The sequence below is a fragment of the Dermacentor albipictus genome, chromosome 3 (genome assembly GCF_038994185.2).
Source record: "Dermacentor albipictus isolate Rhodes 1998 colony chromosome 3, USDA_Dalb.pri_finalv2, whole genome shotgun sequence".
NCBI classification, from domain to species: domain Eukaryota; kingdom Metazoa; phylum Arthropoda; class Arachnida; order Ixodida; family Ixodidae; genus Dermacentor; species Dermacentor albipictus.
The window spans coordinates 8,048,454-8,075,711 of record NC_091823.1 but is presented as its reverse complement, the minus strand read 5'-3'; the positions used below and the strand labels follow the sequence as shown (position 1 = coordinate 8,075,711).

The 27,258-nt window shown below is 47.3% G+C and overlaps 1 protein-coding gene across 10 annotated transcripts in view; it reads right to left on the bottom strand.

Moving 5' to 3' along the window:
* GABA-B-R3 (gamma-aminobutyric acid type B receptor subunit 3) overlaps positions 1-27,258 on the bottom strand; it is a 694,297-nt gene that overhangs the window by 312,518 nt on the left and 354,521 nt on the right. For 2 of the 10 annotated variants that reach the window (XM_070535019.1, XM_070535021.1), the window contains exon 3: positions 3,618-3,683. The exons of 7 other annotated variants lie outside the window; for them this stretch is intronic. Coding sequence is in view for 1 of the 3 variants with exons in the window: in XM_070535017.1 (XP_070391118.1) it covers positions 3,618-3,703 (86 nt within the window). In the remaining 2 variants the exon portion in view is untranslated. Of the gene's footprint in view, positions 1-3,617; positions 3,704-27,258 lie in introns of all 10 variants that reach the window. One more of the 10 variants, XM_070535017.1, reaches the window with a different exon arrangement.

Genomic DNA, 27,258 nt, shown 5'->3' with positions numbered 1-27,258 from the left:
GAAGACGAAGAGGCGGGGCGAATGCATGCCGCAGTCACCAGATGAGCGTGTTGCCACTATGTAAACACGTGCCCTGGGCGAAATTTGATGAGAGCCGCCTGTCACGTTTAGGATAACATGCGCTGGACACGGGGCGCAGACGCTCGGCCATTTCGAGCTGCTCAAGCACCGTGGGGTTTCTAACCATGCGTTGTTGGCAATCTGTTTACGCAAAGGTTTCGACAGGCCTGGAAACTTGCAGTCAGCACCAGATAAACACATCGTGGTTCCTGGCCGAGTTTCTGTGAGGTGGTCAGGCAATTCGCGCGTGCTGGCCATAGCTAACTGGCAGCATTGAGCACAATAAAACAACAAAATCATGTTGCTTAGCGATATGCGGTGGTCTGAACCATCAGCTATTCCTTTTCGGTGTTTGTGTACCGACGACACGTGGAAGTCCCAACGAGCGAAACATCTGTGGCATTGTCTCGGCGCCAGACAGCCAACTGCTATGAAACACCGAATCGCAGCCATCGGCATTCCGGAGGAATAAGTTCGTCGCTTGCTTCCTGCGTACTATTATTTCACGTGGGCATTGCTCTGTCGACGCCCTTAGTAATTAAACCAAATTTGAAGGAAAGCCAGCGTGCACGTCGCCCCTTCAGAGTTGCCTGCGTGAGCAGAGAGAGAGAGAGAAGGGAAGAAGGAAAGGCAGGGAGCTTTACTAGACTGAGTCCAGTTTGCTATCCTACACGTGGTGAGGGGAATGGGGAGTGAAAGAGAGAGAGAAAACGTGAATCTATACCGCATTTTCACATGCACTAAGTTAGGTGTAGGATGTCTATAGTCGGGCACTCAAGTCTGTTGGCTTCATGTACTGAAAAAGCGCTCGAACAGCTTTCTGGGCTAATGATTTGTGAGGCCAGGGTCCCAAGATCTTCGCTTCCGTAAATGGCCTGTCATCCAGTCTATTCAAGGGACACTGGAGAGTCTGACATTGATTATCAAAGCAAGAACAGTGGCGCAGAGGATGACTGATGGTTTCTTCACACTTGCACTTAGCGCACATTGGCGAGTCCGCCATTCCAATACGATGGCTGTAGGAGTTGGCGAATGCTACTCCTACCCACAGCCGACACAGCAGTGTTGCGTCACGTAAGAGTTTTGTCATTTGCACTGTTAGGCAAAGGCGGGAAGATCACCGCTTCCATGGAAATGCATCTCGCGGATTATGCTACGTTTCTAGCGAAAATGTGTAGCTTAACTGCAATGCTTGGCTGCACGGATGAGGCGCAGGAGAAATACACTATGCTGTTGGAGATGCAGGACAAGAAATGATTATTAATTACATGCAATTTGGCCCTTATGAATATGAAAATTATTATTCCTGCTCGCGCAATTACAGGGATCTATCCTTGGGCCTCTCTTCTTTTTGTCTTTATTAGCGATATCGTCCATAACAATCCCATCAAGATGCGGCTTTTCGCCGACCACTGTGCACTTTATGATGAAGTTAATGCCCACAGTGATCAAGTTCTTCTGAATAACTCTTTTGCTAAAATTCAAAATTGGTGCTCAACATGGCAAGCGAACATTAACCCAGAAAATGCTGTGGCGATGACTATAACCCGCAAGAATGACCCTTTAAAATTCCAACACAGCCTGGGCAATCATTGCTTGTCTTTGGTTTCAGTATATACGTACATTGGTCTTGTCATTACACTGATGTAAGATGGAATTAACATGTATTATACATAGATAAAAACACTTTGAGAAAACTAGGATACTTAAGACGGGGGCTAGCTAAGGCAACACACGAAATTAAACTTCTTGCCTACAAAACATACGTAATACCAGCACTAGAGTACGCGTCGGCTGTCTGGGACCCGCACACATAAGTTAACATAGATAAATTTGAATCAGTTGAAAGGAACGCCGTAAGATTTATATTTAATGCCTACCAACTCGACACATCGCCAACAGCTCTTTCGGAAAGTGCGAAATTGAAAATTTTAGAACTGAGACGGTATCGCGAAGGACTGAAGCTATTCTATTTTATCTAGAATAACAAGTTGGCAATAGAAAAAAAAGTAAGTTATCATTAAACCAATCTTGCGCCGCGAAACGCGTTCGTCTCACCCTAAACATGTTGCTGAACACCTGTGCCATACCGATATATACAGGTATTCCTTCCTTCCCCGTACGACTACTGAATGGAATAATTTATCACCCGAGGTTCTCGAAAGCGCCGATGTGAAATCGTTCGTTCGTGCATTGCCAGCACCGTCTTACTGACAATTCTACTTTGGTTTATTTCTAAAATTTACTTTGTTTTACAGAGCAAGCAATGTGTTTGCTGCTTTGCTGGTATGCTTTGAGAGTGTGGTAACACTGCTTTTTCCTACTTCTGCAGTTTTTAACACACGAGCTGTTATAGATGATGACATAAGGTATGCCACGACCATATATATGGTCATGGCATACTCTGTAAAGGAAAGTAAACTTTAGAAATAAACCAAAGTAGAATTGTCAGTAATATATATATATATATATATATATATATATATATATCTATGGACAATGGGGAATAAAGCTTATCATATCATACCATACAAGACAATGGGCTACTCCCTCTAGCTGAATTAGATTATGAAAGAATTTGAGTTACAAGGGAGCGCAGCGCTAGTAACCGTTAGAACATTTATGTGACGTGTTGCTAGTCTATATGTAACCGCATAGAAACGTAATGATTTCTCGTATGCTCAGTGGTTTCGTTCAGAACACTGCTGCCGAGCTAAGTAAAAAGAAAAAGAGAAAGGGAGATCCTGAATAAACGAGAGAACGACCGCTACCAAGTGTATGCAACAAACTCTCCTGATATTGTTGAGAAAAGCGGAGAAAAACTACGCATCTTCAATTTCTGTTTCTATTCCCTGCTCCCTGAAACTGGCATCGTGACATTCAATCCAGTAGCAGTTGTCAGTGCACTTTTTTCTTTTCGTCTCTGTCGATTGTTTCACATACTTTCCAAATAAATAATATTTTTTTTTAGATGAAGTCAGGAGACATGACATGCAAATCACTGCTTCCCATGGAAAATGAAACGACGGTTGAAACTTGCGACTTGAGAACCATAATACAACGAGAATGCTCTGTTGTAAATTACATGTGCCGCGAAATCAGCTTTTCAAGTCCGTTACGTGACTGGCCCTGCGCTAAGTCGAGATTTTAAAAGCACGCGCACCAAACACAGACAACTAAACACAAACAACCTCCCATCAACCACGCGTGCTGCCTACACACACGTAACCTTTCGTACGTTCAAGAAAAAGAAAGTCTGGGGTTAATGTCAAGCTTTTGAGTGATCACTCCCGAACACTTTTGCGTACAAGACTACACGGTTTAAGGGCAAGTGGTTTGTAAGCGACTTAGAGCAAACAAAAATAATCCCTAAGTCACAGTCGAGCAGACTTGGCACGCAGAAGGATTTCAATTGAGGCAGACAAGTAGAGTAAGTAAGAAAATAGCGGTTTCCTGTTGCCGAATGAGCACTCCTCCTTTGCGGGCTGCAATTTTCTTATTCGCATAATTCCAGCGAGTCAAGAAAGGCGTGAGGTGAATTGCGCAAAACGGCTCACCAGTGCCAGGCGCTCTACGTCGTCGGCCTTGAGGATGCCGGCTTCTTGCACGCGATCTCGGGTGCCCTTGGGAGCGAACAGACAGCCTTGCATCAAGTACATGCAGGCGTGACGCGAAGTTTGAGAACTACGCTTGCTCAAAACTTTGAAGTACGTCGTGTTGTATCTGCTTTGCACAACCCTTCCCTTCTCGCACGCATGAAACGGTTAGCGAACGGGGTGCGGCACTCGTAAAGGATAGAAGGTAAAAATAAACAGCAGAAGTTGATACAAGCGTTACCGTTAGTCTGTCAATTAATCACATAACACATATCAGTGTAGCTATAGTAATAAAAAATATGTGAGTGGAGCAGAGCTTACTCCTAATTCTTAATTTAATGCATTTCCATGTTCCTTCTTCCAGTGCTTATTGTTTATTTTGTTTGCTTGTTTATGAAGCCAGGTGTCTTTCATGTATTGGTTTATATGGTCTGTTCCGTAAAAAAAGTTGTTGTTCACGTCAACATCGCTACTCTGGACCTGCACGATGACATTGCGGCTGCTATCGACCACGAGAAGAAAGGGGGTTAACCAGGGGGCCTGATTTTTATTAGTCATATCATAAACACACCAAGGACAACATAGGGGAAATTACTTGTACATACTAAGCGAATTAAAGAAATGATAAATTAACGTAAATCAAAGTGGATGAAAAACGACTTGACGCAGGTGGGGAACTTTCCCACGTCTTCGCATTACGCGTGCGATGCTCTAACCAACCGAGATATCGTGGTGTCGTTTTCTCATCCACTTTCTGCGTTATTTATGTTTTACTACAGGAACTAACCCTGGGAGTGTTAGCCAGCGCCACCGCTCACAATCTTTGGCGGCCGATGTGGAACAACCGTATTGCCGCAGGCGTCACTAGTGCGTGATCTTTTTGAGTTAGGGCAACTGGTCAACAAACCCACACATGCTACCTGTAGGCATCAATTTTACCGGATTTGAGACTCTTGTCATGTAATGAACGAGAAGAAAGGGGGTTAACCGAGGGGCCCGATCTTCATTAGTCATATCATAGGGAGCCTGTGGCTGATGGAATTCGATGGCACCTAGACGCCTGACTTCCTCGCGGCTCATGAAAGAATCATAGAACAAATTAAGTGATAATTTTACACAACAGTAAGTAACATAACTGGAATTCACCGACACATCACCTATGAACAATAAATAAGAGGGTCCCATGCTATACAGGCCTTGACAAAAACAGGTGCCTTGTTGAAACGTTGGCTACAGCGACATTTCTTTTTCTACCACTGTCAACCACTACACAGAACATAGAGTAAACGAAAAAGATAACTAGCACGCAGTGATACCACCATTCATGTTATGAATATTTTTTAGCAACTTGGGAACACAGAAACCGTACAAGACACGATGAAATAAACACTAAAAAGCCTATACTCTGCGTGTAGTTTTTGATGGCCATTCCTAAAGCATTAGCATTGCCAAAGACAAAAGGTGAGTCGACAGCCGTTGACATCAACGAAAGACAAGGTCTTCAGGAGTGCATTAGTGTAGCATGTAGTTTTTGTTCTACGTTTTTTTCGTGCTTGTTTTTCGGGAGGGAAGAGGCTCCCCCAGAAGACCTTGTCGTTCTTTCAATTGAACTCAATTTATTTACCAATAGATACACTGGATTGACTGCTGGGCAAAAAAGCTATTGTAGCAGCTTGACGTGAGCCAAGGGTTCAGTGCATTGTAACACGTACACGCATAATTACAGCAGGTAAAGCTTAAGCAAGTTCAGCAAACCTACTTGCGCAGCGACAAATAGCAACACATGTTAGAAGAAAAAGAAACTAAGGAAAATATTGTTCACAAAACTGTCTGCAACACTTCACTGTCCACTGCTGTCGAGTTGCCTTAGGCTGCCCTACGCCACATTACATTACTTTAGTACCATGTTACTCTTACTGAGAGCCCTTTACTTAACATATCGGCCCACATTTTTACAGCGAAGCTGTATACCTCTACCGTCCAAGGAAATATTCATGCCATTGTTGGCATGGTAAGCAAAAAACCCCCCGTACGTGGGCCGATACCGTATATATAGTGCAATGGCGGGCCGCCCCGCAGCGGAGGTGAAGCGAGCGTTAAGCACTCCCCATACGTGGGCCGATCCCGAAGATAGTGCGATATCGGCCCGACCACGGCGGAGGTGCAGTTCGTCATTATCATCATCAGCATCATCATCATCATCCACATCATCATTATCATCCGCCTGGTTACACCCACTGCAGGGCAAAGGCCTCTCCCATACTTCTCCAACAACCCCGGGCATGTACTAATTGTGGCCATGCCGTGCCTCCAAACTTCTTAATCTCATCCGCCCACCTAACTTTCTGCCGCCCCCTGCTACGCTTCCCTTCCCTTGGGATCCAGTCCGTAACCCTTAATGACCATCGGTTATCTTCCCTCCTCATTACATATCCTGCCCATGCCCATTTCTTTTGCTTGATTTCAACTAAGATGTCATTAACTCGCGTTTGTTCCCTCACCCAATCTGCTCTTTTCTTATCCCTTAACGTTACACCTATCATCCTTCTTTCCATAGCTCGTTGCGTCGTCCTCAATTTGAGTAGAACCCTTTTTGTAAGCCTCCAGGTTTCTGCCCCGTAGGTTAGTACTGGTAAGACACAGCTATTATATACTTTTCTCTTGAGGGATAATGGCAACCTGCTGTTCATGATCTGAGAATGCCTGCCAAACGCACCCCAGCCCATTCTTATTCTTCTGACTATTTTCGTCATTAAGGGGACCACATACACAGCTTCTCTGGTCATCTTTCTTCAGAGAGTGGGAGGGCACAGTTTTTTTTTTTGTTCAGTAAATAAAAACTTCCAATTTAGGTTTGAAGGGCGAGTAGTTGAAACGAGGTTTAATTTTGGCCTTTCTTTATTTGTGCTCGCTATCTTTGATCCATGCATAACTCTACGGTAAGTTGGTGCGTTTGTTTTTGTTCCAAGTGTAATGAAGAAGAAGAAGAAAAGGGGGTAAGCAGTAGCGGGGCGCTATCATCGATGTAGGGCGCGAGGGCAGAGCGGGAGCTGTTGGCGCGGAGACCATTCTCTCCTTGTGAATGCGCTGGTTTTTTTCGCCTGTCGCTCGTCATCAATAAATATTGTTATCAAGGTGATGGAGGTGTGGGGTACACTTCAAACCTGGAGCTCCGAACCCGGACGTTGCCCACCGCTGCTCCGGCAATGCCTGACAATGGGCCTTGCCACCCAGGAAGGCAATGGCCAATCTCCGCTGGTCATCGCGTGAAGTGTGCTGCGCCAGCGCGATCCCGCTTTCTTTAGCGGTACAGAGGACCATGATGTAGAGCATTGGCTGTCGTCGTTTGAAAGCGTGAGTACGCACAAGTCGGACGACGCTACGAAACTACGCAGAGTCCTGTTCTGTCCAACAGACGTCGTAAACCTCTGGTTTCGTAACCATGAGTCTGACTTCGCCACTTAGCCTACCTTCAAGACGAGCTTCGCGGAAGTGTATGGTCGTCCCGCAACGCGCAAGCTTCGCGCTGAGGAGCGTCTACGCGGGCGTGCGCAGCAGCAGGGCGAGAACTTCACGAGCTATATCGAAGACGTTATTAGGGGCCCCAATAGTTTGGGGCCCCAAAAAGCTTCCTGGGTGTTAGCGTTGGGGCACACAGGAGTGAAGAGGTTTAGAATAGGGTTTTACGTTTGCGGATAGCGTCTTGCGCTGACAGCGCCACTACGGCGTCAAAGAAAAGCTATTAGAAATAATGAAATAAAATATTCCATTTTATGATAGGAATAGCAATTTCGACTTGCGTGTATTCGCGTTTAATTACAATTTAGAGGTTATTCCGTAAGCAGCAAACAATTAGTTGCGCTTAGTTTTGAGCAAACCATCTTTACGTGCCTTCACCAGCCAAGCTTAGCCGTGTTAGGCCTACGAGCCATAAAATCTACAATCGAATTCGGAATCAGCGGCGTCTAATGAATCAATCTTCATAACACACGCTAGTTGAGAGAAAGCGATAACCGCAGTCACTTCTCCGAGCTTGCGAACTTCACGCGTTACCACGAATCGAACCAAGTTTAGTGCTAGGTTTAGTACTAGGGTGCCGCCATGTTTGCTGACGCAAAGCTTTTGGAGACGCTATTTGGGCTCCCGCTAAATCGGTGAAATAGCGTTCCCAACGCAAAACCCAAACGCAGTTTGCGTCTCGCGCACGCGCAGTGGCTTCGACGCTATTTCTTTGGGGCACCAAAACGTTTGAGGCCCCTATTTAAAACTGTCTATTGACTTGTGCAAGCGCGCGAATCCTTTCATGATTGAGCGAGACAGGATCAAGCACACGATGAAAAACAGACAACGACGCCTTTCAGATGTTGCTGGCTAGGTACGAGCGCACCGTGTCCGAACTCTTCATTTTGGGCCAGAGCTTCGTCGTACTAGGCAAGCAACGCGTCTTAGCTCGGCGGCAGACGTCAACAGACGACTCCCTCGCCGCATTCAGCGTCGACGGCGACCACTGTGTCCCTGTAACAGATCAAGGAGGTTGTGCATGAGGAAGATGTTCGATAGTTTTCGTTCTTCCCAGCCACGCAAGCATCCACGCACTATGGGATTCCGACCATCCAACAGATGATACAGGAGCAGGTGACCGAGGGCTTGCGATCTGCCTGCCAGCCGACTCCGGTCACCGCGCCGCTATCATTTGCGGTGCCGCCTGTCTCTCCGCCGACTCCCGTTGCCGCGCCCCTGGCGAATGCGAATGTCGTCATGAAGCCAAGTCCGCTGTCGGTATTTACCCCTCAACCACCAATTGAACCGCCAGCGACGCCACTTTTCGGTGCACAGCCGCAATACGCAAATCCTTGGCGCACTGCAGACAACCGACCGATCTGCTACGCTTGTGGATTTGTTGCGCACTTCTCTTGCCGTCCTTTCGCGGAGACAACATGTTACACCGAGATATCCGGGTTACTCCTTCCGATCTGCTTACCGCAGGCAGCAAGAACGAGAACCTGAAGCTTACGCTCGCGATGTCATTCGACTTCCGATGTCCAACCTTTCGCTTCTCGTCCGTCGCCCTCACCAAGCCGCCGTTCTCTTTCGCCTGTGCGTTGCCAGTCCAGTCCTCTTGAGACGCAAAACCGACTGCCGCAGCATCTGAGGCACAAGATGCGCCGTCGTCCACCTGTCAGAAGTGCTCGCTTGTCCCCCGCCAAAGTTATTGAAGTGTTTCTTGAAGGTGTATGGACACTCGCGCTTGTGGACACTAGTGCTTCCTTTTCCGCAATAAGCTATACGTTTTGCCCCTCCATCCATAAAGTGATGACGCCACCTTCAATGTTTTCTCTCCGTACTGCGCGCGCACAATATATTTAACCCGTTGCAGCATCTACGGCCAAGGTGTTCATATAAGACGTGATCTACAGCGTTGAGTTTCTTGTACTGGCTTCGTGTTCCCCTAATTTGATTCTTGGATGGGGTTCTTTGTAACGTAATCACGCCGTTATCGACTGCGCACGTGTTCAGGTTGAGCTTTCTGTATTTTTGGAGACGCCTTGCGCCCATGTGGTCGTTTCTGGTGATGGAAAGCTTGTCGTTACCGCCGATACTGACCTGCCTGATGACGGCCTCACAGTGCCGCCATTGTTCCCGTTTCTTGTGCCGCCCTCTCCAATGCCACCATTTCGTTCACGCCATCTGACTTGTTTCGTCGCCGCCACAATACGTCACAGCCATTTGCCCTCGTCCTGCTTCAGCAGGATAATCCTGGATTACTTATTTGGAATCCCAACTCAGGCCCTCTGACTTTATTCCATAATGAAACGATTGGTCACGTTCAACCTGTAGACGCTATGTTATCGTGCCCGTCTATCCCTTCGAGCCTGAGGCTAGACATCAGCTGAACGCTCTGCACACTTCACCTTGTATCCGACACCGCGCTCTCGTATTCTTTTCACCGTTCCATCGACAGCGACCTCGCTCCGGCTGCACGGACGCAGCTTCTTGTCCTTTTACACGACTACCGCATTTCATTTGACTCCCCACAAGCGTCACTAGGCAGAAATAATGCGGTTTTTCATACGATTGACACTGGAATTCACACTACTTTGCGGCAACGACCCTGCCGTGTGTCACCTGCGGAGCGTCATGTCATTACGGAGCAAGTTGATGACATGCTTCAGCGTGAAGACATCACGCTTTCTTGTAGCCCATAGAAAATATGTCTCTGTTATTTGGACTACGTCGTCGTTTTCGCCCCTGATTTCGCCACAGATCTCGCTCGTTTACGCACAATTCCACGCTGCCTTACAAGCGCACGCTTTCAACTCATCCTGAAGAAATGTCACTTTGAGGCTCGCCGGCCCACCATCCTGGGCAGCGTCGTCTCCAAAGGTGGCATTCTCCTTGACCTGGACAAACTACGTGCTGCTGCCGAGTTTCCGAAGCCTTCTACCATCAAAGAGCTTAGAAGCTTCGTAGGCTTGGCCTCCTATTTTCACCGCTTCGTCCGAAATTTCACCTCAGCCATAGCACCACTTACGAAGCTTCTCGCTGGTCCCAGCGACCTTTCTCACTGGACACCGGCCTGCGACGACGCCTTTGCGACATTCTGCCGACTAATTACTTCGCTACCCATGCTGGGCCATTTTGACCCTGCTGCGCCAACCGAAATCCGAAATATATACAGAGGCCAGTGGTGTCGGGTTTGGTTCAGGTCTCGCCCAACGCAAGCCCAACTTCCCTTAGTGTATTGTGGCGTATACAAGCCGCGCCCTCACCAAGACGGAAGCGAATTATTCGGTCCCCGCAAAAAGAGTGCCTCGCAGTGGCATGGGCGTTAAGAAAAATTCCGCTCTATTTGTTTGGCAGTCCTTGCGACGTTGCAACAGACCATCACGCATCCTGTTGTTTGGCTTCCCTAAGGATCCTTCTGGTCGCCTCTGTCGTTGGGCTCTTCGGATACAAGAATTCGACACTCGGGTCGTTTACAGGCGCGAGGATTCTAAAGCGGATGCACTCTCTCGATGACCCCTGACATCCTACGAAGGGCCAGCTTCAATGGCGTACTTTTCCCTGGATGCTATCACCATCGCAGACATGCTTTCGGCACAACGCGAAGACCCCTGTATCGCATCCCTCTTGAATCGCATCCCACTCGACCTTTATGAATCGCTTCCGTGCTCTGTCGCAGGCAATTGCTGGATAATTTTCGCGGTGGACCATGTCACGACGCGACACGCAGAAACTGCTTCACTCCCTGCGGCTGGTGCTCGCTACGTCGCTTACTTCATATGGCGCCACCTCATTCTCTGTTATGGTGCACCACGGGAACTGCTAGGCGACATGCAGGGGCCGTGTGTTTTTGTCCAACGTCATACAAGAGCTCCTCTACTCGTGCCATGTTGTTCAGAGCACAACTATGTATACTGCCTGCTACCCTCAACCCAATGGCCTCGTGGAACGTCTCAACTGCGCGTTGGAAGACTTGCTCGCGGTGTACACTGATTCTGACCATTCAAATTGGGACGTCGTTCTCCCCTTCGTCACTGATGTATATAACACCTCGACACAGTCTAAGACAGGCTTCTCACCATTTTCTTCTTTTATATGGCCGTGAACCATTCTCCACACTTGACATAATTTTACCATGCCACCTGGGTCCTCCGAGTTTAGTCCAATCTTCGACTTCGCACAGCATGCGGAAGAATGTCGTCAGCTGGTCCGCTAGTTCACGTCCGAAAGCCAAGACCTCCAGAAAGATCGCCGCGACAACGATGAACATGTAGAGAGTTCTCCCGCTGGATCCTTCGTCTTGCTCAGACAACCATTTCACTCTGCTGGCCTCACTCCAAAGTTTGGTGCCGAGTATCGCGGGCCATACCGCGTCATCGAGTGCCGGTCTCCCGTCACTTATGTCATTGCGCCAGTCCATCCATCCTCGGACAAGCGCCGTCTTGGTCGCGACACGGTAGAGGTCAGCCGCCTCAAGCCGCGTCACGGCCCTATCATTCCTTCATCGCAGTGAGTCGCCAGGATGGCTCTCCTGCGCCGCCATAATGAATGTAATGAAGAAAAACAACAGGGAGCAATCAGTAGAGGGGCGCTATCATCGACGTAGGGCGCGAGGGCAGAGCGCGAGTTGTTGGCGCCGAGACCGTTGTTCCCTTGTGACTGCGCTGGTTTTTCGGCTGTCACTTGCCCTCAATAATTTCCCTTTTCACCAGATTTATTTTGATGCCTTTTAGGTTCTCCTACATGCACTAAAAGGCATCAAATCGTCTAATATACAAGACGAAAGTGTTTAGATACTCAGATCTCACGAACCTCAAATCGATCTGAATTCGGCAAAAACGACATTGTCTTCAAAAAGAGACAGGCGCTCTTCGTACGTCGCACATTTGCACTGTACCATGCATACAATGGGAACTTCTAGTCAACCCGAGTGAGAAGCAATGGTGCACCAAATGAAATCAAAGTCTAGCGCGCCCTGACTTGTTTGTGCACACGGCTTGAGGGAGCATTGCCTGTTAATTTATCCATTCAGAGAGTGAAAGTTTCTTACTATTTTTCTTTCAATCTCAAATATAGCCCACGCACTTCTTCTACCAACTGCTGATCTCTTCCCTTCCCAGGAAGCTCAGGCGGCACAACTTAAAGGGTCCTATCAAGGCCAGTGGCTTCTAAAAGGCCTAGTCCATGATTCTAGTTCCCTGCATTTTTATGCACTGCGCATGGGCCATGGAGTCCACTGCACAAGGTTAAAGCCATTCCCATCCCTCAGCAAGCGCGAGCTGATCACAGGAGATATATCCTACAGGACACGAAATTCACCTGCACTAAGCCCTTTGGAAACAACATATCAGACAGCGACATACAATGAATGACGCAGATGGACCGCGCTCGCAGGGGCTTCATTAGTGCATTCTCTCGCATACGACTGCACAGGTGATGACCACTACAGAATAAATAACTACGAAACATTCCACAAAATCCAACGTTCTTATACGAACCGACCGACATAACATAACAGGCAAGCTTTTTTTGTCTACTCGTGAACAGGTCTGGAAGTGACTACAGCTGTTGCTTATTTTACATCACGCATAAATAATGGAACAAAGTGATTCTGCAAATTTCCAAAATTTGTGCTTGGAATGTCCAGTATATACACTGCAAGTAAATTCACATGGGAATTCTAGACGCACCTAAGCATCCTACTGCTTTTGCGAAACGCTCGACAGTAATCTCGACTATAACCCTGAGCGCGCCTTTACAAGGAACCGCGCGAAGCTGTGCCGCTCCTTGGCGCGTGAAGCGTCGCGCGTTTTCATAAAAGCCGCGCGAATGAAAGAGCGGCGCGCCGCCAGTTGTGCGTCGAGGGTGCGCAGCTCGACGAAGGACGGGAGAGCAGCGTCAAGGATACAAGGGCGGCGGGTAAACAGGGCTCGCACTTTCCTCCGCCGCCGGCGCAGACACTTTGTTCACGCCATTTGCGCGAGCACGTGAAACAGAATTTTAGCGCGCGCCCGTCTTTAGTCACGTGCGCGTCTCTTGTAGCCCAGCGGCTACCTGAGAGGCGAAATGCAATTTTAAGCGCGCTGTGGCTGAGATAACGACCCCGGTAAGGTGCAACTGCTTATACGAATTGGGTCCTATTGTCTAAGACTCACATCGGCTAGGCGTAAGAAACAGGTAACACGATAGCCAGAGAAATCCCCGGGGGGGGGGGATGTCTATAAAGTATTTATTTATTTATTTAATACCCTCATAACGAGGGTATTACATGGGGGGGGCAATCACAAGTACTGGTCATAGTTTGTACATACTGAAAACAAGAGAGTGTAACAGAAGTAATAATACAGTGAAACATAGGTAATATACAAGATAATTAGGTCACAATTATTACAGAGAAAACATTAGTACATATTAGGAGAACATAAGGCAACTGCAATGAAAAACCTCAACAAACATCGAAAACACTGTAAAAGTTCCAAAAAAGAATAATAATACGATTAGTCGACAAGTCGTGAGCGAATTAAATGTTGAAACTTAGTCAAGTCTGGTTCCGTGGCAATGGCTGATGGTAAGGCGTTCCATTCAGTTATTGTGCGTGGTAAGAACGAATATGCATAATGGGATGACTGGCAGTTAATGCGTTTGACTTTGTATGGATGGTCACGGCGTGGAAAAATAACTGTTGCTTTGGCTTAAAAAAAGTGACGGCCTATAGATTTTATCGCATGACCTCTAATGTATGTTGTAACAACATGACAAATCAACGTTTTCCGGACCTCATCTGAGTAGTTGTCCTCCCATAGGATTTTTATTCCAGTCTCCCTATTGCCAATTATGTTTCTTTTTCGTTTGTTCAAATTATAGTTAGAAACGATGTTGTCAGCCTCTCATACGTGCACATATATTTTCTGATACAATGTACTTTTAAAATTTTCGTTAATTCAGTATGCTACTTATGCCAGGCGGGAGGTCCAGATGAATGAGTATACCGCGCTGTCTCGTCGCGGGAGTGTGCACTTATGTGGGGTCGCGGTATATGTGACATTGCTGCGTGGGCGTTCTGCCCTTTGGACATGTGACACAGCGTGCACTGCGAACGCAATATTAAATGTATCAAACGCCCTGCAAAAGGACCTGATATGCCGGGCAGTGACGCGAGTTTTCAAGTTATTGTCTCGTTATATTGTAATCCACTCCTGCTTCAGCCCTGTATTGGGCTCCCTGGAGTATGCACAAATAAATAAAATGGAATGCACTCAGTCACTTGGCTACATGGGAAGCCTCTGTAACCGTGGGCCTAGAACGATCGCAAGGTATCATAAAGACGGAAGCTCACGACAACGCGGTTGCGATGTGCGAAAACTATTGGAACGCGATAAAAATTGGAAGTCAACACCCTTCCTCGCCGCCAGGTTGTCCATACGATTGCGAGTTCCATCGGTGCGCTGCTGAACCACATATTTACTTCATCACGGATTCCCATGCGCAACGATTGGACCAGCGCTTTGCTCAGCGAGATGTTGTACCAGCCTAAAATAAAAGATAATTACAGAGATCCAACGTACATTTCGGAATCTGTGAAGCGCAACAGTTGATTAAACACTTTCAAACTTTAGCGTGACACTTAGGGTAGTGTAGCGTAGTCCAGCTTAGTGTGGCGTAGCGTGGTGCCCGCCCAGAAAATCATTGACACGCGGGGAAACCTCTGTGACCTGACCCGGGACATGCATGCGATTCTTCATGGCGCCATCTGTGGAAGCAGCGGCCCACTTCGCTCGGCGAGATGCCCAACCGAGCAGATGCGCTAAACCCAGGGAAATGTGGTACAACGGGCTTCTTCTCAATAAAGAAATTACGCACTGGAAGGCACACATTTGTGGCGCTGATGTCATCTATAGGTACATTTTGTTGCTTCACATCGTCATTCCGTAGAGAATACAGCCGGCAACTGGTACACACATAGGAACAGCAAAATGTGGGCTACATATTTAACACTCTTTCATCAATTAGTCGACGGTCTTTACAACATTGGCACATCAGATATTTTAACTTTTTCTACTGATTACTCTACAAGGAGTCGGCACTCTCCGACAATTACGAATTAAGAATCAATAGTTTTAAATACTCCTTTCCACAAGCTATCACCGATTGGAATAACCTTACTAAGGATACTGGGAGCCAAAACTCGTTATTCTTAGAGAGGCATCTGATTTAAAGTGTGTGTTAATCATCCTGAAAATTGACTTGCTGTTTCTTGTTGGATGCCATTTATTGCTTTCATGATATCTTATACTACCGGGCTACGGTCTTGCGGCCAAGATTGCTGTTTCTATAGATACATACATAAATATTAGCCGACTCGTTAATGAGCGCTTTCTTGCGTGCGATCTATCTGTCAAGACGGCAACAATCACGGCGAGCAAAGATCGGGACGGAGCTTCGCTGTAAAAGCCGAAACATTAGCGGCTTTCAAGAGTACGACAGATGGGTTGAACTACCCTGACATCTAGTGACGAAATAGGGAAGTATCAGAAGAATAAACTGTTTGCGGCAATTTTCAGAGCGCCCGGTTAGTCCCGGTGACGGGACTACACAGTGTTTAAAATACAGAAACTAAATCCCCTTGAATATTGCATTGCCAATGGCGTCTGTCATTTATCAGGCATTTATCAGAGCTCAGCCAATGGTGCGACCCGCTAGGAAGAAAATGTATTCGAGAATTCCAGTAAAACAGCAATATGTGCTGCCAGCATTCGCTAAACTTGAGCAAAAGGATTTCTTTGTTGGCGGTCGGATCCGCCGATCATGATAGCGATCTGTACGATACGTTTACCATCACAACGGCGATGGCCACCTGCTTAGAATTTGGTGAGGCCCGAGTAATGTGCGCGTGGTTTATTTATTTTATGGTTGAGAAAATGAGAACTAGCAGATGTGTTGAGGTGTACGTCGTCAGACGTACGCCTCAATGCAACTTAAATGCAAATGTTCCTGTCTAGAATGACCTGATAATAAGCACACCTTCCCTGTACTGGTAAGATCTTGATGAGGGCTAGTTGGTTCATGTTTATACCTGAGGTTTGACAGCGCGAAGAAAAGAAGGACACAAAGAAACAAATTTAATACCACAGACAAGCGCTGTGGTATGACAAGCGCTGTGATAAGCGCTGTGGTTTACATAAAAAACAGAGAACGTTCCACATTCCCTTTTAGGACCGCAATGGAGCCTGTAAGGTGCGATTGTTATTACGGGTTTCCTATTATTCGTGACATATTTCGCAAGAGTCGCAGTGAGCCAGCATACACAAAAAGAAGGAGAGCGAGAGAGAGAGATTGAAGTGGTAACTGTGGGGATGTGAAGGATAATGCGACTTGTATAGATTTGAAGTTTTCACGAAGTCTTGCTACAAAGCGTTCGTGATGCCCTGGGAGGCCTAGGAGCATTGTGTAGCAGAGCAGGGATGCCAAGCTGCTCCACGCTTGCATTGGGAGGAAAATGTGGCTGTCCGAGCGCCCCTGTTCCCATGTTGTGGTCCACAGATTCCTATATACAAATGTCTGGCGCAGTGGCTCGTGTGTCTTAGATTCCTGGACTCCGCACTTTACCAATTAAGGGGATGCCGTTAATCCAGTATGTTACGACCTTTAGACAGGAACAGTGCGAAGAAGAGCCATGTACATGTCTACAACGGCAGTCAAGGTTTGCGGTCGGCGGAACGGGTGTGATTGCCCAACCTACTCTCCTCCCCGCCTCCCTCCGCAGTCTGATGTTCCAATCAATAGGCATGAACTGATGCCGAAACAAGGCTTTCCATTGGTGATCCCTGCGGGTGTGTTATATCAGCATACGACCAACTTAGTGGTACACTAAAGATGAATATTTAAGGTAAATATTATGTATTGCAAATTCTGTTTCCGCAACGGCAGCGCATCCGCTCTTATCGTGAGAGGATGTATAAGATAAACGAGAATGGCTGCGAAAACAAAAGACGGCTGGCGACGCCGCACTGGTGTTGGTGCATTAGTTTTGCCGTGAAGTTATAGATTTCCACAGCTTTTATTCGACTGTGGTTAAATATTTATCGGTACACAAGGGATGGTTAGCATTCTGAAAAGCTAGTTCTGGGTATATTTACATGGCAAAAAAGCCCAAGCGCGAGAGAATACCTTGAAATCCTTCACGCTAAAGTAGGGTCCCCATTTTCTAGAGTAATAATCAAGCCATCGATTCCCGCCAAATCACAGTTCGCGCGTGAGTGTGTGCGTGGCGAGTCGACAACTTTTCAACCAGACTACTCCTTTCCTTTCTTTTTTTTTTCCTGCTCAAACGAATTCACTTCCCGGGGTGTTGAAAGTTTTTCATTATTTGTGCAACCTACATAAACGTTTCGACAAAAACAATGGGTCGAGTTCGTACTAGTCAAGGCGATTCCTTTTGGTGCCTTGTGGCGGCGACGGCTCCCGGCGTCGCCGCCCCGTGCTGGTTCCCCACAGCAGCGCGGCGGGGCAGCACATACCCACGCGGCGAGGCGAGAGAAGGGCAACGAACCCTCGTCGATAGTTCGATCGGCGTCGTCGCTCTCAGGCTCCTTCATAGGTGGCGCTTAAAAGCCTACTATGACTGGGGCGAGAAAGAAAGCGACATCGTCGGTTAACGGCCCTTTCGCCGTCGTGGTTACCAACATAAGCAAGGGTTTTATATATATATATATATATATATATATATATATATATATATATATATATACAGTATATGTAAACGAGAAGAAAGCGGGTTAACCGAGGGTCCCGATTTTTATTAGTCATATGATAAGAAGCCAACAAACACTGACGCCAAAGACAACCTTGGTGTCAGTGTTTGTTGGCTTCTTATGATATATATATATATATATATATATATATATATATATATATATATATATATATATATATATATATATATATGTGTGTGTGTGTGTGTGTGTGTGTGTGTGTGTGTGTGTGTGTGTGTGTGTGGAAAGGACATAGAATACTTCCTTGCGGAACACCGCAGCGAACAGGCTCTGCGGATTACGTAAAGCCACCTGTTTGCAGGGCCATCGATACAACGAGATAAGCAAAGCGACCCGGCTGCGGAAATCGTAGCGCTCAAGCTTTCGAATTAGCAGTTCATGATTTAAGAGGTCGAATGATTTAGTTGAATTGACAAAAATTCCGTCACAATTTTGTTATATTCGGGTGCGTTTAGTGTAAGATTTTTCTGGTTAACAAAGCAGAGTCTGCCAACAGGTTCTTGCGAAAACCGTATTGGGAATAATTTAGTATGTCATGTGTTTCTTCAAGCCCTGTAAAGCAACGAAGGATAATTTCTTCAAACAACTTTGAGAATATGGGTAAAATTTATATTGGGTGGTAGTTGCCTAGACTATTTGATCACCATTTTTAAATGTAACAGACACGCGTGAAAATTACCTTCTAGAAGTAAACACAGTACCGGCAATGCACAAGTTTAAAATGTGGGTTACGTAGCGGACAGTTATGTCAGAAATATAATTAATAGGTTTCATTTGAAATTCATCTGTATCTTGCGTGCTGGTATTGTTGAGGCTGCAAAAAAGTGTGGTAACCTCCCTTCACATACAGGTGCTAAATGTATAGCGTCAGCTATTTGCGGAACATCAGAGGGATCATTACATATTGCCATTGTTTTAGGAAGATTCATGAAGTCTCGTAAATTCATCCGGAAGTCCCTGACGCAGCACACTAACTCCGTTTATTTTTAATTCATGAATAGCGTTTGCAAATGTATCTCGATAAATACATGCATCTCATAAGTACATGTATTGTGCTATTTAGAAACATGAGTACTACGTTTAGTTTCATGTGCGGTCTGTGGAGTCATTCTGCCGTTTTTGCCATATTGCTGCTGTACAGGAAGCAAGCAAGGAAGGAAGGAAGGAAGGAAGGAAGGAAAAAAGGAAGGGAGGAACGAAGAAAGAAAGAAGCACATCAGATAGAACTGGTACTGGTGCTCCCTCTGGTATCGACACCAGTGGTACCGGTAGCACCACGATGCCATACCACTATTTTGTCGGTGGTACCTGCAGAGCAAGTCATACCGGTACTGGTGGTACCACGGTGCACTGCCACTGCACGGTTACGGTACCGCCGTGTGGTGGTACTGGTAGTGAGAGGAACTTAAGAAGTACTGGTGGACAAGTACCATGAGTAAGGAGAACGTTCGTCGCATTCTTTCCTCGTGACAGCCAGCGTTTTGAGGCGAGCCTCTGTTCGATGACACAAACACTGTCGTTTGAGATTCAGGCTCACGCACCCCATTCTAGCACCAAGCTCGCTCAGGAAGACTGTGTTTAATAGGCAATAACTCGAGGCTGAATCACCTTCCAACTTTTGACATGGTCAGCATAGGGGGGGTGTCGCTTGCTAAAACAGCTCGTAACGTTGAAACGAAACGTAATTAAACCACGTAATACTAATATATCTTATGCCTTTGGAATCGTGCCACCAACGTGCTTCACTTTGGTATCGTTGCGTAGAAGGGAGCAGCCATTACTCGATCACGCATGTGTCGTGTGCACAGATAACGCAGTCGCAGCTAAATTTAGCTTTCGCTCGGTGTTCAGAGATGCGTAAATCAGCAGTACCTCTGTCGATGCGAGCTTGAGTAGCCGTGTTTGAGTAAGCTCACCTCTGGCACCAGTAGGTACAAAACATCACTGAAATCTGCGGTCACTAGGAATAAGGCTTACAAGAGTGCAATTTGTTGCAGAAATTTGACGGTTGTTCGGTCATGGCTCCCCCACGTTCCATAGGTAGAACAAAAAATGGCGTGAAGAGGCTCGGGCAGCGAGACAAAGGGATACCAATCCGCGCCAGCCACCTTTTACCCCAGCAGGCCCACTACAAAGAAGCCAACACGATTGCCAGACTAGACCGTAGGACCCCACTAGCTGTATCATAAGCACCTAAGCTTTGTAACGCGCGAATTAATGTAGTCACAGAAGATGGACCATGAACGTGATGATTTGTGACCAATAAACTCCAGAGCAGCACGGACACCTGCGAGTTCTGCAGCCGTCGATGATGTATTGCGAGACGTCTGGAATTTGATGGTGACAGATTTTGCGGGAATTACTACTGCTCCTGGTAGACATTTAGAGGAGACAGAACCATCCGTGTAAACGTGGATGCGTTCGCTGTGCTTCTCATGCAGGAATGAAAGCACGGCTTGTCCGAGGGCGAAACATGACATCTTCGTTTTCTTTTTGATGCAGGGAATGACAAAAAGGGCCTGTAGTGGATGCAGGCGCCGCAGCGGTAGAGATGGTCGTGCTGCAGGCGTGACGTTTGACGGTAAAGTTTTATGTTTGGTGGCAGTAACCCTGCTAGACGCAGAACGATGTCGAGTGGCAGGAAGGGAGGCGAGATGATGTGCTGGAAGTCGGGCGAAGTGCCTGATGTGTATCCTTAAAGCGTCGACTTGAATATGCGTATTGATGGGGCGGTCATGGGCGATGGCTATTGTTTCTGCCGTGGATGCACATCTGGGAAGGCGAAGACAAATTTGTAGAGCTTGAGCTTGCACATACTGGAGGGTACGGAGGTTGGTCTTACCGGTCCCACCCAGTACAGGTAAGCTACAGCGTAGGAGACCCAGGAACAGTGTGTTATAGAGTTGGAGCGTGGCCTCACAGACGCACCCCATGACTTTCCTGCAAGAAATCTGAGCACGTGGGTTATCATGACTAATTTCCTTTTTAGGTAGGAGACATGAGGACTCCAGGAGAGGTCTCGATCTGTGATCACTCCTAGAAAGTGGTGCGTGTTCTCGTAGGCAATAGGTTGTCCATTAATTCTGACAACGTACGGTCTAATTGCTTTGCGCCTGAAAGCGACCATAGAGCACTTCTCGGAGGACACCTCCAGACCTCGTGCTCAAAGATAACCAGATGTTATATTACTGTGGCCGCTTTTTGGAGTCTGGCGCGCACCTGGGGACGCGTCACTCCTGTTGACCTAATACATATATCGTTTGCATATTATCGACACATGGACGGATTGCGGAAGGGTATGAACCACGTCGATGAGCACGAGGTTAAATAGAGTGGGGCTCAAGACTCAGCCTTGTGGTACGCCATGGTAGGTGTTGTGCTGTGATGACGCCCCATCCTCTGTTTGCACAAAGAATGACCTGTCCTTCTAGTAGCTGAATATCCATCACGAGCAAGGCCACCTGGGCCGACATCGCCCAAGGCGTCCAGGATGGCTCGATAGGTTACGTTGTCATAAGCGCCTTTAACGTCCAGGAACATCGCCGCTGACAATTTACTTAGGCTTTTTTCGTGCTGAACCGACGAGATAAGATCTATGACGTTGCCTACAGAAGAGCGTCCGCGTCGTAAGCCTGCCATAGCATCAGGGTATATCTTGCAGCGTTCTAGGTACCACTCTAGACGTGTCAGTACCATCCTCTCCATCACGTTTCCTAGACAACTTGCCAGAACAATGGGACGATAAGACGCCGCGTCTAGGGGGGATTTACCGGGTTTGATCAGAGGCACAAGGTGGCTGGACTTCCATGCAGCAGGAACCACTCCTTCACGCCATGAATTGTTATAAACGTCTAGAGGAGCATGCTAGGCCGTTGACCGAGGTTGCCAAGAGCTGCGTATGCGACCCGGCCAGGCCCAAGCGATGCGGAACGACTGCACGCTGCCAGCGCCGTGTGCAACGCCTCGATGGAAAACAGATTGTCCATACGAGAATGCCGCGAGATTGGAACGTCATGGGGATCATGTGCGGGGAACGGGGACAGTAGAGCGGCAACCTTCAAACAGAAGTCCTCCGCTACGTCTATCTCTCGGCGACCTTGGCATTTTCGTTATGCAGTGGTGTTATTGATTTATTAAAGATTCTTTGAACCTTTGTCCACTTTAGCGCTTCATTTGTGTGATTAATCGTGCTTTATGTTAAGCGTGGCTTTAACATGTGTTATGTTAGCCTGCCAATGCACGCAAAGAAGCCTGCCAATGCACGCAAAAATGCCGCGCGACTCGCCGCTAGAGGCACTACAGGACGCGGTGTAGCATTCCAACCGATCAGCTAGTCAAACATATCCAGCTTCATTTATTAATGAAGAAACCGCGTCTCTCTAAGTCATACCCTGATTTTGCGTGTTATCAGGTTCAGGCACTCGAAAAGTTAATCCCAACAGGCGACGCATGAGCTTACTGACCTTATAATTATTAACGCACAGAGAGAAAACTAAAGACGCAGGAAAGGACAGGACATGGGGTACCAAAGCGGGCAATCGATTTCGACCTCTATTTCTGCTTGTCCTTTTCTGGGTGCTGTTTCTTTAGCTCTAACCATAACAAAGCCGCGCGGCGAATTAGGCACAATAATAATAAAAAAATATTATCCCTAAAGGAAACCGTTCAACGAGCTGCTGTAAGAGGCGCACGAGAAAGCGTATAGGAGCTTTCACAAAGAACGGAGCAATAGAGAGAGAGAGAGAGAGAGCCGCACGCTCAACGATGACGCTGGCCACGTAGAAGTCCGGCATTAATGGGAGGTTCACATTCTTTAAGCTCCTCCCGAGCTTGAGTGTGTTCTTTTATTTCCCTCCTTGCCCTCTTCCCGCTGCCTTTCACGCGGTGCATACGGCAGCCGTATAGAGTGCCCGTCTTGCGGCCTGCGCCATTCTTTCGCTCATTTGGGGCCCGGATGAATGCTTTCCTTTTTTTTTTTTTTGCACGTTCTTGAGCCACCACGCTCCTCGGACTGGGAGGAGTGCGACAGTGAAACGGAGAGCGCGGCGCGCGCACCAAACGGAACCACGGACGCGGAAAGCTATTTAAAGGTAATTTATTAACGGCGCTCTTCTCGCGGTGCACCGCTTCGGTGGGCGGCGGCCGCTGTGGTGGCGGCCGGAATTCATGGGAATGCAAATTAACGCTCGGCCGAGCTTTGCAGCTCTCGCCGTCTCTCCGCAAAATGGTGGCTGAGGGGAGAGGCGACACGAAAGGCAGCGTCCGCTGCTGCCCCTTTTTCGCGGCTAAAGGAACCAAGCCGTGGGTCTACTGCGGAGGAAAAGGAGGCATTCACCGGATGACGCGGAAATAAAAGGGCGGAGAGAGCCGCTAACAGGGGGAAGCTCGAAGAAGAGCACTGCAGGCACTCGCCTCATCGTTACCCGAGTCTTCGGCAGCCTGGGGGTCAGCGCAGCCTGTTTGTGTTTGTAGAACATTTAGGGGAGGAGGCAATGATGCCGCGTTGAAGCTGCCAGAACAACACGTGGCCTAACGAAGCAAGAAACATTTTAGACACGACAAACAGAAAGTTGGCTATATTTCTGCAAGACTCACTCGATAAGCTTGTTCAGCTCAGCTACTTCTTTTTCTCTTTAACATTTTTAATGCATTTCTCCGCATAACTGATACGTAAAAAAAAAGAACGCTGCTTTTTCCAGAAGTGCCTAAATTGAGGTGGGAATGCGTTTGTTGCGCGAGAACTTGGAACAAAAGACACGAACGAGGGAATGAACCTTTCGTAGTTCTTGCTGTTGCTGATATACACCACAATTTCCAGCTGATACAGGCGCCTGTCACGTTTTGTTACGATGACGATGATGATGGTGGTGAGAGCACTTGTGGAATAATGGCACGGGCGGCAGCGGGCCACAGCGTGTGTGCGGTTGTCAGTCGCCTGCGATGGCTGGTTACGAAAGCGGTGAAGCCCTTTTGTAGTCCCTGAACATCCGTAAGCGGGTCTTCTTTAATCCGATCACATTCAAGATAACAGAAATATACGGCGAGGATAATTTAGCGAAAAACCCTTGCGGCACCATCTGCTTCCCAACAGTTGTAACGCCGTGCAGTTGGCCAAGCTTTCTTTCTGCGAGGTCTGCGTAATTATACACGTATTTCGGGGGCTTGAGGCATTGCACGAAATATACTAGACGACACCTAGTATGCGCTATACAGGCTGTGTGCAATTATTCGACAATACACATTATCTTTAAGAAGACTGTAAGCGCAGCGAACGGGGCCTTTCTCCAGAATTGTTTGCTAGGGGAAGTGGACATAAGTATGCCGAATCAGGTGCGACTTTCAAGATTTCTTTAAGATAGGTATGCATGAAAATGTCACTGCCTCTAAATTTGCAAATTAGATACCTGCCCACAAGGCAATATTTAAAAAAAGTTATTTGAAGAACTTTTAAAATTAGTCTTCGGAAGTTCGCGCTATTACACTATGAACATTTTTACACCCTTACGGGTGTTTTAAGGGTGTTTTTGTCACGCGGTAGCACCCTTATCGTCAGAGCCCTAACAAAATTTATAGATCACTGGCTTAATCACTGGTTGATCACTGGCTTAATCCCGACGGATTAAACGACGCCTTGGTTGGCTGCCGGATCCTCGGTACGCAGTTGCTGCATGCGCCCGGCTGATCGAGCCTGCTCTCGTGCCCGGCCTGCAGCATCGGTACGGCGCAGACGAGCTCGTTCCCGGTTCTGCTCGCGGCATTACTGATCGAAAGCTGCCTGCTTCTCAGGAGTACGTATGACGCATGGTCTACCCATTTCGGAACCACAGAGAAACTGCTGCGCACGCCCTCGGCTGCGACGGAGAGCAACGACGTCACTACTGGCGCAGCTAATCCAATACCACCTGATAGCACAAGGCTTTTTCGCTCCGATCCATGACGTCATGTTACCTGGCCCGACTGAAATAGAATCTAATGGGGATGCTCCCGAATAGGCAACAGTGAATTTGACGTCATCGCTTTCATTACACTTGTCAATGGAAATTTCGGGCCAGGTAGTGTGACGTCATGGATCGGAGTAAATAGGCCTTGTTTTATCTATAGGCGGTGTTGGCTAACCGCGCGCCTCTCTTTCACGCTTTTTATTTTTCGCGCATGTGCATGGGGTTGCGCCGGAGGAGTTTTCGGCGTACAGGCGACCGACAGATGGACGGATGGATGGACGGATAAATGGAGACAGACGGATGAATCGGCTAACCTTATACAGCTTCGCTGTAAAAAACTGTATGGTCTAAACAATACCCTGTACATTTTATATCTTAGTTCATAGTTGAGCCGCGCTCTACCGCCATACTTCGCCCTGCACTTTTACCCTGCTTTGCCATCTCTATCGTGTGCTCTTAGCGTACCACGATTGATAAGAGCACAGTAAAGCTGTTTTCCATGTTTTGCACGTCGCACGCAGTTGCAGGGAAAGCTCTGGCTCCAACGTATTTGCGTAAGACTTTGACACGAAGCGAGTGTGAGCATCATTTTACACGGACAACGGACACACTCAACGACGTAACCGATTAGTGGACCAGTGCAATGTGCACGAGATACATGTATTACGTTTTATATCCGGTGTGCAGCCCATTACGGGCAGTTGTCGAAATCAAGGCAAAGGCACAAGTACATACCTTTGATGGCCATGTACTTTATGTATACCGCGTGCCAGCTCTGCTACTGGCGCGTTGTACGACCCAATGTAGTTTTCGTGGACGTTGAGCGCCCTGTCAGCTTAACGCACTGCAGATGGCAAACATAACTTTCTACTGTCAAACCGGTTGTTCCGTGAGCTATTACGCCGTAGAACGGGCCATTAACCGCGTCTCTAATGATCGCCCGCTTTATCGCGTGGGCCATGATCTCAATTAACTCATTGTGCGCGTCACTGCTTATTCATTTGTCCCTTCTTGCCATCCATTCCCTCAATGCTGGTACTACAGATTTCCCGTTCAAGTTAATCCAACCGCCAGCTATTTTACTCCAACCACCAGTCAATTTAATCCAGGTGCCACACATCTAATCCCAGTGCTAAATAATTCAATCTAGGTGCAAGGTATTGTTATCGTAACGCCTATGAATTTAATCCAAAGTAAGGATGCATTTACAGAGGTGTTCTAGGTAGTGGAAGATAACGACGAATTGTTATAATTTTGCGCTGACGAAAAGTAACTGAAACGAGTTCTTGATGAGCGTTGTGAAGTCACAAGAAAATCCTTTGCCGCGCGATGCATTATGGAAATAATACACTGTTGTGGACATTATATCATTGCAACGAACAGGTAATGCAAAGCTCAGCTATTTGACGGCCTAGCTGACATACACTCAAACGAAGGGGCAGTGAGCAGAAAACCGTTGATTTCTAAGAAAGCTGATAAAAACAGGCTGAAAGAAGCATCTCGTGACATCTCATCATTTTGTTTTTATAAGCCCCCTTGACATGCATATCGAATGAACGAGCTTCGGACAATTTTTGCGGTTATAACCACGTAGCGTATCACAGATCACGTGGAAGTGGGTGTCACGTAATCTCGCGTAACATTCGCCAGCCCATTCCTGATTCCCAGCCATATTGATATGGATATTAGATGATCGGGCGTCGAAGGAGCTCTGTGATAGTACCTACGCAGGGCACATCAGACCACGTGGTAAAGAATGTCACGTGACCTAGCATAACTTTCCGAAGCCCCACATGTGTTTCACAAACACACTCACATTGGTGTGAAACTAATGGAAATCGCAAAAGCTATGGAATCGTAAACACGTAGCGAACGTCAAACCACATGGGAAAGGCTGTCACGTGACCACACGTATCTTTCGCTCACCCATGCGTTATTCCTAACCATACTTACATGGGCATCAAACGATAGGGCTTCCAACAACTTTTGCGATGGTATGCGCACGTTACGTACTTCAGACTATGTGAAAAAGAGTCGCGTGACATCACGTAACTTTAGGCAGCCCATGGGTAATTCCTAACCATGCAGACATGGATATCAAACGAAAATCAATAGCTATGCGGTGGTATTAACGTAGCGAACGTGAATTAACACGGGAAAGCGTGTCACATGACTTCATGTATCTTTCGCTCACCCATGCGAGTTTCCCACCCATACTTACATAGGTAGCAAACGAATGGAATTCGAACAAGCTCTGCGATGGCACGCACGTCGCGCACGTCAAATCACGAGGAGAAGGGTGTCACGTGACTTCAGGTAACATTCGCCAGGATCACGGGTCATTCCCAACGATACTGACATGAGCACCAAACTAACGGAAATCAC